This window comes from Brachyistius frenatus, unplaced genomic scaffold, assembly GCF_029030835.1.
Source record: "Brachyistius frenatus isolate BFR_SWC_R1_liver_20210118 unplaced genomic scaffold, ASM2903083v1 Contig_87, whole genome shotgun sequence".
NCBI classification, from domain to species: Eukaryota; Metazoa; Chordata; class Actinopteri; family Embiotocidae; genus Brachyistius; species Brachyistius frenatus.
The window spans coordinates 168,262-183,704 of NW_027210686.1; the positions used below are offsets into that span (position 1 = coordinate 168,262).

General features: G+C 44.3%; 1 protein-coding gene across 4 annotated transcripts; it reads left to right on the forward strand.

The window, feature by feature from the left end:
* On the forward strand, positions 1-15,178 carry cog1 (component of oligomeric golgi complex 1). Of its 4 annotated transcripts, XM_069709900.1 has the most exons (16): positions 1-361; positions 825-1,072; positions 1,238-1,419; positions 1,558-1,734; positions 4,327-4,483; positions 5,875-6,085; positions 6,346-6,706; positions 7,443-7,894; positions 10,473-10,619; positions 10,692-10,850; positions 11,099-11,220; positions 12,144-12,252; positions 12,331-12,437; positions 13,937-14,018; positions 14,156-14,178; positions 14,988-15,048. In XM_069709900.1, exons 1-15 carry the CDS (start codon positions 59-61, stop codon positions 14,162-14,164), a joined length of 2,826 nt encoding a protein of 941 aa, XP_069566001.1. In that variant the 5' UTR covers positions 1-58; the 3' UTR covers positions 14,165-14,178; positions 14,988-15,048. The 4 variants fall into 4 exon arrangements, with proteins under 4 accessions (XP_069566001.1, XP_069565997.1, XP_069565999.1 ...); XM_069709896.1 differs by lacking the exon at positions 14,156-14,178 and having other exon boundaries at positions 14,988-15,178; XM_069709898.1 differs by lacking the exon at positions 14,156-14,178 and having other exon boundaries at positions 10,692-10,838; positions 14,988-15,178.
* The last annotated feature ends 265 nt before the right edge of the window (positions 15,179-15,443 follow it).

The following is a 15,443-nucleotide window of genomic DNA, read 5'->3' on the forward strand; positions in this document are numbered from 1 at the left end:
TTGCCCTGGTCTTCCGGGTCGGAGCTCCTTCACGGACTGAAGTTGTTTTGGACGTACGATGGCCGCGGAACCTGCGCTGTCTCTCCGGGTCTCGGAGATCAAGGACCCGGCGGTTCTCTTCGAGCGCTACAACACCGAGGAGATCCGCCTGATCGAGCGCAAGGTCCGCGGGGAGATCGAGCACAAGAAGGAGGAGCTGCGGCAGATGGTCGGTGAGCGGTACCGGGACCTGATCGACGCCGCCGACACCATCGGAGAGATGAGGCAGTGCTCGGAGAGCGTCGTCCGGTCCGTCCGGGACATGCAGCAGTACTGCCACCGGCTGAAACACGGGAAAGCCTCCGCGAGCAGCGTCAGACAGGTGAGCTGCGTGACGTCAGCAGCACAAAGCCTCCTTTAAAAACGGGCCAACTCACCGACACACGAGCTGCACGTGGAAATGAATCACAGGTGTAACATGTGTTCACACCTGATGTGACCGCAGCAGGATGTTGATCCATTCGGCTTCAAAGACTTGCAGCACAGAGCATCTCTGTCTGTACAACCTCAGCTCTCCATCATGAGAGCGAGCATCAGCCTTTATATTCCTGCTGGTGGATAACTTGGAGTCCGAATTTACCTGCAGACCCTGAACACCTCCAAACTGCCGAACACCTGCTGTGCACCTGCGAGTGGCTTTGTTAGATCACTATGTTTTTAAATGGGAGCAGTCTTTCCTCTGTATGTGAAGGTGCTCAGACCTGTTTGATTCCCCTTCTTATAATCCACGGTCATCTTCCACTGCTTCATCTGAAGGTGTCCTGTGTCTGTGTGTCCTGCTGCAGAACCAGAGGCAGCTGCAGGAGAAGTTCTGCACCATGGCCTCCCAGATCAAGCTCCTCTTGGAGATCCCGGAGCGCATCTGGAGCGCCATGGAGGCGTCCCAGTACCTGCAGTCCACTCAGCTCTACCTGCTGTGCTGCCACCTGCACAGCCTGCTGCAGCTGGAGGCGGCCACGGGGGCCCACTACAGCCCCGTCCTCGCCCGCTTCCCCATCCTGGTCCGGCAGGTCGCCACCACGGGACACTTCAGGTACTGGATGTGTTCTTGTGTTTTAAGAGGAGCAGAAGTCATGCTCAGAGGATAGTGATTATAAATCCAGCCCTCACAACTGAAACAAATACAGATGAAACCACTTCCAGTAGAACCAACGAGATCCAGTTGGTGAAAGTTTTTGAAACAGCCTGTTTCCTGCAGGTCGGCCATCCTGCTGGACAGCAGGTCTCTGCTGCGCGGCCGGGCGGTGTCGGACCAGGCCATCGCCGAGGCCCTGGTGTCCACCATGCTGCTGGAAGACAGCTCACCCCGCCAGGCCCTGGCTGACTTCCTGTTGGCCCGGAAGTCCTCCATCCATCAGCTGCTGAACCAACCTCAGCACGGTACTCTAACATATAATATAACCATGTTCTACTCAGAAGAAATAAAGCAGCAGGATGGTTCCTGTGGAGCAGAGCAGCCTCATTAATACGACTCACCGGGAACGTGAACCAGTTCCTAAACGTGGGTTTTTCCTGCAGGTGCAGGGATCAAGGCTCAGGTGTGCAGCCTGGTGGAGCTGCTGGTCACCACTCTGTTCCAGGCCTACGCCGTCTTCTACCTGCCCCCCGACGGAGGCCCGCGGGTCGGGGAGACAGCTCTCAGCTGTGGCATGCTCTTCTCCATCCTGGAGAACGTCACCTCCACCTCTCCTGCAGGTGAACAGCCGGGACATCTCTCACCATACTTATCAGGGATTTCCTGACCGAGAGCAATTTATCATGAATTAGTCTTTTCTATTTTACTATTTCATCTTAAATGTTTCATCTCAGGCGCCAACCTTCACTGACAACCTTCACTATCAACCTTCACCGACAACCTTCACCGACAACCTTCACCGACAACCTTCACTGACAACCTTCACCGACAACCTTCACCGACAACCTTCACCGACAACCTTCACCGACAACCTTCACTATCAACCTTCACCGACAACCTTCACCGACAACCTTCACTAACAACCTTCACTATCAACCTTCACTGACAACCTTCACCGACAACCTTCACTATCAACCTTCACCGACAACCTTCACTGACAACCTTCACTAACAACCTTCACTATCAACCTTCACTGACAACCTTCACTGACAACCTTCATTGACAACCTTCACTAACAACCTTCACTATCAACCTTCACCGACAACCTTCACCGACAACCTTCACTATCAACCTTCACTGACAACCTTCACTGACAACCTTCACCATCAACCTTCACCGTCAACCTTCACCGACAACCTTCACCAACAACCTTCACCGACAACCTTCACCGACAACCTTCACCAACAACCTTCACTATCAACCTTCACCGACAACCTTCACCGACAACCTTCACCGACAACCTTCACTATCAACCTTCACCGACAACCTTCACCGACAACCTTCACCGACAACCTTCACCGACAACCTTCACCGACAACCTTCACCGACAACCTTCACCGACAACCTTCACTGACAACCTTCACTATCAACCTTCACCGACAACCTTCACCGACAACCTTCACCGACAACCTTCACTATCAACCTTCACTGACAACCTTCACTGACAACCTTCACCGACAACCTTCACTGACCTTCACAGACAACCTTCACCGACAACCTTCACCGACAACCTTCACCGACAACCTTCACCGAAAACCTTCACTGACCTTCACAACCTTCACCGACAACCTTCACCGACAACCTTCACCGACAACCTTCACTATCAACCTTCACCGACAACCTTCACCGACAACCTTCACAACCTTCACCGACAACCTTCACCGACAACCTTCACAACCTTCACCGACAACCTTCACCGACAACCTTCACTATCAACCTTCACCGACAACCTTCACCGACAACCTTCACTATCAACCTTCACCGACAACCTTCACCGACAACCTTCACAACCTTCACCGACAACCTTCACCGACAACCTTCACTATCAACCTTCACCGACAACCTTCACCGACAACCTTCACAACCTTCACCGACAACCTTCACCGACAACCTTCACCGACAACCTTCACAGACAACCTTCACTGACAACCTTCACTGACAACCTTCACCGACAACCTTCACTGACCTTCACAGACAACCTTCACAGACAACCTTCACCGACAACCTTCACCGACAACCTTCACTGACCTTCACAACCTTCACCGACAACCTTCACCGACAACCTTCACCGACAACCTTCACCGACAACCTTCACTATCAACCTTCACCGACAACCTTCACCGACAACCTTCACAACCTTCACCGACAACCTTCACCGACAACCTTCACCGACAACCTTCACTATCAACCTTCACCGACAACCTTCACCGACAACCTTCACCGACAACCTTCACTGACCTTCACAACCTTCACCGACAACCTTCACTATCAACCTTCACCGACAACCTTCACTGACAACCTTCACCGACAACCTTCACCGACAACCTTCACTGACCTTCACAACCTTCACCGACAACCTTCACTAACAACCTTCACTATCAACCTTCACCGACAACCTTCACCGACAACCTTCACTGACAACCTTCACTAACAACCTTCACCGACAACCTTCACCGACAACCTTCACCGACAACCTTCACCGACAACCTTCACCGACAACCTTCAAGCTGTAGGACGTCTGTAGGAAGGTCATATTGTTAGGCTGCTCAGAAAGGACATTATTTGGCATGTTTGCAGTCCTATTCAGGTTTTTATCAGACAACAGGTTTTTGCATTTGAGAATAGTTTCGCTCTTTTGCATGTATGTTCACTCTTTTTTTTTACTCGTTCAGCAAATACAGTGACAGTGTTGGTGTTGGCATTAAATACCTCCTCAACTCCTAGAAAAAACAACTACTTGCATTAAATATGCAAACAGTTCATTTTCATGCGTTGTTTCACTCCTGATGTTTATAATAGCTTCTGTTTTTGAACTTGTATGGTAAATGGAGGATTGTCCATGTTGCTCATGTTGTTCTCTGGATTCACTGAGTTCAGTATGTTGCTGAAGTCCCTGAGACATGAGCAGAGGAGCTCCAACGGTCTGTCCAAGCCTGCCGACGTCCTTTTGGCTCCTCTCACATGTGAATAAGATTGTTTGCTGAAGCAGCTGTTATTGACTTCCCGAAGAGTGCATTTGATTTAGAAAATCTAAAATTGCCATTTTATAGCCAAAAGTCCTGTTAGAGAAAACGTCTTCCTGGACTAAAACAAGCCTGGTTTTCACACTGCACTTAAATAAAGTGTCCTCCATCCATCCCGTCTCTCCTCAGCTAAAGGGAGGAAGGTGCTGCAGGACGAGAGGAGTACCGGCAGCTGGTTCAGGTACCTGCCTCCATCCATCACGGAGTTCCAGCCGGCCTTACGAACCCTGGCTCAGCCCATCCAGAGAGAGCAGCTCCGCGACACGCTGCAGCACTGGATCGACACGTAAGGACGCCGCTCCTCTTCATCTTCTTTAGTCATCGACGTTTTTATAAGAGTTCAACATAAAAACACAGAACGCTGGAAGAATTCTTGTTTTAACAGCTAAACATGGAACAGACGTGTCAGGAAGTGATAGTTTATCTAATGTGGAGCAGACTCGGGTCAGACTCCTGTTCTTCCAGACTGGACATGAATCAACAATCAGGTGGTAAACAGGATCTCCTTTCTGGTTTGTTTCCCTGTTAACTTAATGCAGTCAGCAGGGCTACAACTAATGATTATTTTAATTATTGATTCATCTCCACATTCATTTAAAAAAAGACAAAGTAGTAAAATGTGTTATTTTTTAATAATTTTCCACACACTTAAGAGACAATTGTGTTTTGTTTGACCAACAGTCCAAAAATCCTTAAATATTCAATTTGATTGTCATGTTTGACAAAAAAAAGATTCAAGTCTTCATATTTGAGTAAAATATGAGCTTTTTGCTTAAATGAATGACTGTATCAAAGTATTTCAGAGGGCCTTTTTCATTGTGACTAAGTTCAAGGGAACCTGTGTAACAATCCAGCTGTTTAATCAGCATCTTGATGTGACACCTGTCAGCTGGATGGATTATTTTGGCAGAAGGTGAAGAACTCACTAACACTGATTTTAACACATTTGTGAACAACATTTCCGAGAAATAAACATTTTCTTTGTACAGAAGTCTTGACTCATGAGAAATGGGAGCGAAACCCAAAGTGTTGTGTTTGTATTTGTGTTGAGTGAAAGTCAGTCAGCTGACTGAGGGATCGTTGCAGCTCTGACATTCAGTCTTGTTTCTACTCCTGCTGTTAGTAGAACAACAGATCTGTGTTAAGCACTCATCATCACCATCATCCATTCACTCCTGGTTGGTTGTTTCAGTCATTGTTCAGCTGCTGTTTCTAAAACTCAGTACTTCCAAAGTAAAGATTGTTTTTCTGTCATCACCAGAATTTCTGCCATTTTCAGATGGTACGTTGTTGAACTCTGCCTTCATTAGCAGGATTACATCAATGTTTTGTGTTTATCAGGGACAATGTGCTGATGATGTAATGTCCTCTGCTGCATGTCTCATTATAGTACTAGATGCCACTCACAGTAACAGTGGAGTATGTTTTCCTCCTCGTCTGCCGGTTTTATAATAAATATGGATCAGATATATTTAAATGGACTTTGTTATCAGCCTCACTGTAAAATCAGCTGTTATAATATTTTGCCGAGGAACACAAAGGTTTTCTAACACCATCTCCACAATCATCGGTTACGTATTTTTCCTGTAGTGGAAAATTGAGTCTGATAAAAAAAAATCCTCTCTGCCATAGATTACTTTGTAAAAACCTAATTGTGACGTGTCGTCTGTGTGTCAGCTGTAAGGAGGACATCTGCAGCGGTGTTGGCAGTCTGCTGGTGTACGTGAAGAGCCTGAAGGGGCTGGCCGCCATCAGAGACGCCGTGTGGGACCTCCTGTCCTCCGACTCCATCAGCCAGCACTGGAGCAGCATGTGCCGGCAGCTGCTGGACCACCCGCTGCTGGTCTGGGACGACTTCCTGCAGCAGCTCTTCCTCCAGCGCCTCCAGGTGGGTTCTCCTCCAGCTTCCAGGTGGGTTCTCCTCCAGTCTCCAGGTGGGTTCTCCTCCAGCCTCCAGGTGGGTTCTCCTCCAGTGTCCAGGTGGGTTCTCCTCCAGCCTCCGGGCTACTAAGGAGGGAATGGGTGGCAGCAGCTAACCGGATCTATGTGTTGACTTTGTGTTTGAGTTGAGTGGAGACTCCCCGTGCTGACGGACCTGCTTCTGTACATAATGTAGCTCTGCAGTGACTCCCTGCTGTCGTCCTCTAGGCCATCACCAAAGAAGAAACCGAAGCCATCTCGATGAGCTCCGTCCAGCTCCTCACCTCCGCTGTGAGGGATCTGGAGAGCCAGACCACGCCTTCCTCTTCAGGTACCAGCCCTGTTTCTGGTCGGGGGGCCCAGTATGAGGTGGATGTGGCCTCCTTCTTGTGGTCGGAGTCTCCTGGAGACCTGCTGAGTGATGCTGGTTGGGTCAGTGTGAGCCAGAGGGGGCAGCAGCAGAGGAGCGGCCTGGCCATGAAGACCCAGGCTCTTACACCGTGTGTCCAGAACTTCTGCTCCTCCATGGATGCCAAGCTGAAGACCCGGTTGGATGACCTCCAGCACTACCTTCCCTCCCAGGACACCGGTGGGGACGGTTTTGTTGAGACAGAAAGTGCTAGTAGTCTTCATCCAGTCTCCAATTTAGCTGTTACTAAACATGCTGTCGGGAATGTATTGAGCTTCTATTGGGCGTAAAAAAAGCAAACCTACCTTATTTCAGAAGTCTCCGTCCCCCAACATTCAAACATTTATGCTACAAGGGTACGTGAGGACGCACCGAACTCAAGGTTTTAACTTTGGAGACGTGTCTTCACTAAATTACGTTTTTGTTTATTTCTACTCAAACGGAAAGTACGGTTGAAGGATGATTTGAGGAAGAGTAAAACTGACAGTAGTCGTCCGGGGAGCTTTCAACTATCGAGTATAATTTGGTAAATATATTGAATTTAAGACCAGTAATATTCACAGTAATCTGATATCTTGTTACAAAGTTAACTCGTGAATCTGTAGAGGGTTTGGAAAAAAAAAGTTTTGGGGTTCATCCTTTGAAGATTTTACAGTTGGAAAAAAACAGGATGAAGACGTTTCATAGTTTTCACTTGTCCAGTTAACTACTGATTTCTTACTTATCGTTATATATTATAATGATGTGGACTGAAGTGATGAAGACTTTAAGGAATTATTTACAATCCTGCTAGCAGTTTGAATGTTTTGTTGGTAAATTATTGGATTGATCATCATTAAAACTGTTAAAATTAATACATGTATGTTTTGCGTAGTGAACACAGTATAATGTTCCTCTCCCATGCTGTGGTCTGCAGGATCTGACTCCATCTCGGTCCGAGTCTCCTCCTCCGGACCTGCCGGCTCTACAGCGTCCTCGTCCAACCGCTTCACGGACTCCCCGGCGGTGGAGGAGGCGTTACGTGACGGCTGTCTGGGCTGCGTTCGCCACATTCTCACCTCCATCCGCTCTGAGCTGGCCGCTGCCTCCAAAGACTGCAGCTCCATCCGCCTCAACTCGGTCCTGTTCATGGCCAGGTTGTGCCAGTCTATGGGTGAACTCTGCCCCAACCTGAAGCACTGCATCCTGGGAAAACAGAGCGGGTCGGAGGCTACGATTAAAGGCGCCCCGCGGCAGAGCAAGAAGCTGGGCAAAGCCAGGGCGGCGGCGGAGCTCAGCCCTGCTCAGGCCAAGTGGGCGGGGCTAAAGGAGGAGCTGCTCACCTGCAGCATGGAGGCCTACCGCATCTGGAGCTCCGCCCTCTCCAAAGTCAGACACTCACAAATATGGATGTATATCTGTTAAATATGATCTTCTGCATGCAATAGAACATCTGTTTAGTGTTGAGGAGAGTAGCGATCGAATAGGAGAGACAGAAACATGGAGGATCTGCGCACACAGGGGAATCATTTTGGCGCAGTATCTCTAACAATGATGTTATATCTACAACCCAGTATCTCTAACATTGTTATATCTACAACCCAGTATCTCTAACATTGTTATATCTACAACCCAGTATCTCTAACATTGTTATATCTACAACCCAGTATCTCTAACATTGTTATATCTACAACCCAGTATCTCTAACATTGTTATATCTACAACCCAGTATCTCTAACATTGTTATATCTACAACCCAGTATCTCTAACATTGTTATATCTACAATCCAGTATCTCTAACATTGTTATATCTATAACCCAGTATCTCTAACATTGTTATATCTATAACCCAGTATCTCTAACATTGTTATATCTATAACCCAGTATCTCTAACATTGTTATATCTACAACCCAGTATCTCTAACATTGTTATATCTATAACCCAGTATCTCTAACATTGTTATATCTATAACCCAGTATCTCTAACATTGTTATATCTATAACCCAGTATCTCTAACATTGTTATATCTACAACCCAGTATCTCTAACATTGTTATATCTATAACCCAGTATCTCTAACAATGATGTTATATCTACAACCCAGTATCTCTAACATTGTTATATCTACAACCCAGTATCTCTAACATTGTTATATCTATAACCCAGTATCTCTAACATTGTTATATCTACAACCCAGTATCTCTAACATTGTTATATCTATAACCCATTATCTCTAACATTGTTATATCTATAACCCAGTATCTCTAACATTGTTATATCTATAACCCAGTATCTCTAACATTGTTATATCTATAACCCAGTATCTCTAACATTGTTATAGCTACAACCCAGTATCTCTAACATTGTTATATCTACAACCCAGTATCTCTAACATTGTTATATCTACAACCCAGTATCTCTAACATTGTTATATCTATAACCCAGTATCTCTAACATTGTTATATCTACAACCCAGTATCTCTAACATTGTTATATCTATAACCCAGTATCTCTAACATTGTTATATCTATAACCCAGTATCTCTAACATTGTTATATCTATAACCCAGTATCTCTAACATTGTTATATCTACAACCCAGTATCTCTAACATTGTTATATCTATAACCCAGTATCTCTAACAATGATGTTATATCTATCTCTAACATTGTTATATCTACAACCCAGTATCTCTAACATTGTTATATCTATAACCCAGTATCTCTAACATTGTTATATCTATAACCCAGTATCTCTAACAATGATGTTATATCTGTATCTCTAACATTGTTATATCTACAACCCAGTATCTCTAACATTGTTATATCTACAACCCAGTATCTCTAACATTGTTATATCTATAACCCATTATCTCTAACATTGTTATATCTATAACCCAGTATCTCTAACATTGTTATATCTACAACCCAGTATCTCTAACATTGTTATATCTATAACCCATTATCTCTAACATTGTTATATCTATAACCCATTATCTCTAACATTGTTATATCTATAACCCAGTATCTCTAACATTGTTATATCTATAACCCATTATCTCTAACATTGTTATATCTACAACCCAGTATCTCTAACATTGTTATATCTACAACCCAGTATCTCTAACATTGTTATATCTACAACCCAGTATCTCTAACATTGTTATAGATATAACATTGTTATAGATATGTTATATCTATAACGATAGATATAACATATAACAATAGATATAACATATCTATAACATATATAACATATCTATAACCCAGTATCTATAACAATGTTATAGATATAACATATCTACTCCATGATTTCATTAACTTACTGGCATTTTCAGCACTTAGCTTATCTTATTGACAAAGATCATGGAGGCCTTTCACGTTCACTACAGACCATCTTCTATCAGGGGTTATAAACACCGTCCATAGGCAGCCTTTTGATATCACATGACCGAGTTCAACACTCCCAGTAGGTGACGTGATATCTCCCATGGTGCATCAGTGTGCTGCTGAGCACTGAAACGCAGCTGAAATCCCTGAAAAGCTTCTTACCCCTTTTTTTGTTTGTATTTAACGAATCATCCGGCTTTGTGAGCTTTCAGCTACATTTCCTGGTCTGATGTCAGTAAATGGAGATAACCTCAGGGCTTCATAAGGGAAGTTCAAAGTTGATTAAAAATGCAATACTGCTGTAATCACTGTTTTTATATTTACAGTGGATCCATATATTCAGAATAGAGCTCGAAGGAGAGTGAATGGTGGCTTCATTCATTAGTTAGAAACAAATATGACTCTTTAATGAATAATAATGTTCCACTGTGTCAGATGGATGAGAACTTTAAAACCATAGTTCATACTAGTTATATAACTTGTTTACAGCGTGTCTCACTGCTCTAAAGGCTCCTGAACATGCAGCTCTAAGTCATATGAAGAGTTTGAAGACCTGCTCAGTTACACTGTGTTGCGACAGGTGCTGCTGGAGAAGTTCAGCACAGCGCTGCATGCCGAGTCTGCCGGCGCCATCCTGACAACAGCAACAAACTGGGAGGATCTGGAGATCCAAGAGGAGGCGGAGTCAGGGAGCAGCGTCACGTCCAAAATCCGTCTTCCGGTCCAGGTAGGTTCAGTTGGAGCTCTGACACACGGAAACTTCTGATTCTGTTCTGAAACGTTTCTCGGTCTTCTGCAGCCTTCCTGGTTCGTGCAGTCGCTGCTGTTTCAGCTGTGTGTGGAGGTGAACAGGGTGGGAGGCCACGCCCCCCCCCCCACCCTGCAGGAGCTGCTGCAGGGCTGCCTGGCTCAGGTCCTGCACTGCTACCAGAACCTCACACAGCAGGTCCGCAGCAGGGTAACACACACACACACACACACACACACACACACACACACACACACACACACACACACACACACACACACACACACACACACACACACACACACACACACACACACTCACTGACTCACAGAGACACACACACAGAGAGACACAGAAACACAATCTCACAGAGAAGTGAATGAAGAGATGAGATGAAGGAAGTTATTAAAGTCACCATAAGCTTGATGCTTTGTGTTTGTGCCTCCTTCCTCCTGCAGGAGGAGGTGTTCCCCGTCACTCAGAATAGAGCCCTTCAGCTGCTGTTTGACATCCGCTATCTGAACACCACTCTGGGCAGCAGACTGGAGGAGAAGAGCTCCCGCTCCCACCAAGACCCCCGGTACCACTTTAAAGCTGCGATGGGAGACGCTGCAGGCGCCTGGCACGACTCATTATATATGATATTATATTATATTATATTATATTATATTATATTATATTACATATTATATATTATGGTTAGGTATTTACTTTATTAATCCCCGAGGGAATTTTTTTTTTCGCTACAGCAGCATACAGAAGCAATAAGATAATAATAGAATAATAGAAAAGCAATAAAATGGCAGTAAAATAGCAGTAAAAAATATAAAATATAAAATGCACAGTATATACAGTACAGTATATATATATATTATATACAATTATATATTATATATTTTATATTATATTGTATTGTATATTGTATTTTATATTATATATTATATATTATATTATATTATATTATATATCATTATAGGTGTTCCTTTTTAAGTGCTGCCACCACGGTGCACAACGTACGGTCATTATGTCATCGTGTCTGAAAAGTTTCTGAAAGAAATGATTTGAAGCGTTTCAACATCAAACTCAAAAAGCATTGAGGTTTGACAGATTCCTGCAGCTTCAACAAGTACAGAGACGACAAGACAGACAGACAACAAGCGCACACATGCTGCAACCTGAGGTGTATTCAGGTACAAGCTGGAAGTCCTGGAAAACACAGCATCTGAGTTCTGAACAGATTTTGTGAAGCTGCTTTCAGTAACATGATAGTCGTGTTGACAGGAAACCAAATGTGAGCAAACACAAAGAAAATCTGGTGTTTTCATGTAAAACGGTTGTTCTGAAGTAGTTGTTCAGAAAAGTATTCTTCATATGTACTTGTGTGAATTTATTACTACATTTTTTTGGTGGCAGTTTTTGACCTGTATTTCTTTCTGATTATTTTTTGTCACTGAATGAGGAAGCTCTCTGAAAGCTGTAATCTTTATGCTGTGTGCTCTCCAGACTCCAGGACGTCTGTGATTGGCTGGAGAGCTTCATCGACCCCTTTGACCTGGACGTGTTCACTCCTCCGCTGAACGCCAACCTCCACCGGCTGTCCCAGAGGACCTCGGTGCGTCCTGCATGTCAGCACACAGGAAGCCTTCTATCAGCAGCTCGGTGTTAATGAGCGGAGGTTGGTGTGTTTCAGGTGCTGCTGGGGCTGCTGACCGGCGCTGAGAAGCAGTTCACCTCCCGCAGCAGTCTGAACTCCCAGGAGCTGTTCAACATCCTGCCGCTGGCCAGCAGCCAAATCAGGTCAGAGGTCAACAACCCTTCCTACAGTCTTCTGTGGAACATCCAAAGATTTCAGATTGTAAAGTATTTAAACCATGAAAACCAACAAGATTCATTCACGACGATTAAACTAAAACAAAGTAGAAAGAAACATTTGAAAATGAGAAAGATATTGATATCTTTGACATTTTCATCAGTAAGTGTATAAAAATCAAAAATCAAAAAAATCAAATCAAGTAAACAATAATGTGAAAGACGGACAAATAAACATATTACTGTTTTAATACAAAGGCTTATTACATGGAATCAAACTCTGCAGCTACTTATTAATGAAACAGTTTCCTCCACTGCCCAAAATAACTTTAGTTGTCAGACATTGAGCTGCCTGACCTGTTGCTCTGCTGCTCCTGAGACCCTCAATGAGTAACTGGGTCCTCTGAGGGTGGAGATGAAACCAGCTTTAATGTGTAGTGCTCCACCTGCTGTCGGTCCTCTGCACTGCTCCGTCTCACTGAGACAAAAGGAAGTGATCTGAATGATTGACATGAACCAGGAACCAATCAGTTGGTGCCGTTTTATGCCCGCAGTGACACAACACAGAGGAGAGAATATGTACCAACAGGTCTGTAAAATACTCACTTCAGTTAAAACTTCTGGAGCCTTTGAACAAAAACCTCAGAATACAGAACAAGAACTGCAGATTTTGTCCTCCTTCACTTCTATTAAAAGCATTTTAAAACCATCCTGGTTGCCCTGAGAAGTCCTCCATGTGATTGTACTGAGGCCGGATGCTGTTGGAACTTTATATCCACAAGTCCTCATGGTTCCTTCTGGTTCCTTGTAACCCATCTGACCCGGGATCAGTCAGTAGAACTGAGCTTCATCCACATTTGATCAAATTTGCGTTTATTAAAATGAAAAAAATCCTTTTGAAGCTGATATGACGCATTCAGCAAAATGGAATCTGTCACATTATGTCTGCGTTAATGTTCATTAGTCTCAGCTGATACCGAGCAGCCGTGAAGGCCTCCGATACTAAAACAATACTGTTACTAAGATTAATGTCTGTTTATTCAAATGGTTATCTAGAATTAGTGTGTCCATCAGTGATTTACATTAAGTTGACTTGTTATGATGTGTGGAGCGTGTGGAAACTGTTCCCAGATGATGTTCACAGGTGTAGTGGTGAGTATGGACATGATGTCATCAGTGAGAAGCAGCAACACATTCACACACGACTCATTTTACACTAAATCCCTCCTGATGGACTCGTGTAGAAACATCATTTCACCACTGCAGTTGCTCAACTTGGAGCTTGTTTGAACTATTTTATCATATTATTGGTCATCAAATTATATCAGCTCATATCTCTGTATTTAAGACCTTCATCTGAGCTGTAATTGTAATTCAGTAAAATCTTCAGTATTTCCCACTTAACAGTAAATTTCACCAAAGTGTAAATAAAAAGAGGAAACGGAAAGCGGTACTTGGACCCACCTCCAGCGTTCTGTCCTCGGCAGGTTCGGCTTGTTGCCTCTCAGCATGTCCAACGTGAGGAAGTCCAAGTCATCGTCGAGGACCTGCGACGCCGCCCACCAGCCGGTGAGTCCGAGCTGCAGTCAGCTGATCTGAGTCTGACGGCACTCGTGTCGGACACTTTTAGTTTTGTTGTTTGATGATGTTTGTGTTGATTTCTCTGTGCTGTGGTAAATGTTGTGTTCCACCTTCTGCCTTCCCAGCATCTCTGAGTGAGAGAAACCAGGCAAGTTCCTCAGAGTGGGTTTGTGTGTGTTGGTTGTCCCTTGACTTACTTTTGGTGTGCGAGTGTTTTATATCTGATGTTTGATGATGATGGTTATCAGTTTTACTCACTAACCTCCCACGCTGTGCTTCTAGAGGACGTGAAGGGTTTCAGTGAGCAGTGACCCCGTAGTGACGTGTCTGAATAGAGAAGTCCTACCTTGAGTTACGTGTTGTGTTGCATCCAAAACTAGCTCGTTACATATTAGTTTCATCCTTCAAAAACACGCTCGGCACTTTGGGAAACTGTTTTTTTCTTACCTGCGATCATTGATATCATCCATATCAGTTTGAACAAGGCTAGCAGCTTACCTCTGCCACAAGTCTTTATGCTAAGCTAAGCTAAACATGTCCCATCTTTGAGATAAAATCCATCTCTAATTTTTAACATGACTCTGAGAAAAGTACCAAGCACCTTTTTAATAAGTTAGGAAACAGCAGAAAACAACAGTTTGAAATAAACGACACAAAAAGTTCAAACAAATGCTAAACTTGTAAAACCAAAGATGGTGCAGAGTTTCTTCTCTGCTCGGCGAGGCTGCTCATTGGCTGGAACAATAAGCAGTGTGCTGTGAACACCATGAAGAGATGCTTCTCTCGCTTCGCCCTCATCTGATGTTGACGCCTGTATTTCCATCAATGACTTTATTGAACCGTTGAGTGGCGGAGATGTTCAGACTGGACCGGGCTCAGTGGACGCTGGTGTTGCATGTTTCCATCACTTTAAATTGAAGTGGCCGACGACCGAGATGTTTTCTGCTCCTCCTCTAGTCTCCTCCGTCGTCCACAGCAGGCAGCGCCAACAGCTTCGGGCCGGGAAGCCTCTTCAGACAGCTGGCTGATCAGGACGAAGACGCAGCAGCTCCTTCTCTGTTCAAACTCAGCTGGCTGTCTGGCATGGCCAAATAACAATCTCTGTAAAAACACTGTGTACAGTAAATATCATTTTGTTATTTGAGAAATGCCTCTTGTGTGATTTACTTGGTTTTACTGGATTCATTCACGTATCAACGGTTCAAAAGTTTCTCCACGTTTATGTTTTTTTGAAATAGCAAAGCTGGTTTGACAGACAGGACAGAAGAAGAAGTCCTCTCCACACATGGAAGTAGGAAGTTGTGCACTTTTTACTTGGTCCCACTCTCCTTGTTATATTTTGCTAAATATTGATTTGAATTAGTGAGCTAAGATGTGTTGAAAGTTTGCTTCTGCAGCTTTCCGTTGTTCTGT

Excerpts from the sequence above, each read along its gene's own strand:
- cog1 (XM_069709896.1), top strand. The coding sequence starts at position 59 with ATGGCCGCGGAACCTGCGCTGTCTCTCCGGGTCTCGGAGATCAAGGAC. Across the intron at positions 1,420-1,557 it reads GCTGAACCAACCTCAGCACG|GTGCAGGGATCAAGGCTCAG; the intron begins GTACTCTAACAT and ends TTTTTCCTGCAG. Across the intron at positions 6,086-6,345 it reads TCTTCCTCCAGCGCCTCCAG|GCCATCACCAAAGAAGAAAC; the intron begins GTGGGTTCTCCT and ends GTCGTCCTCTAG.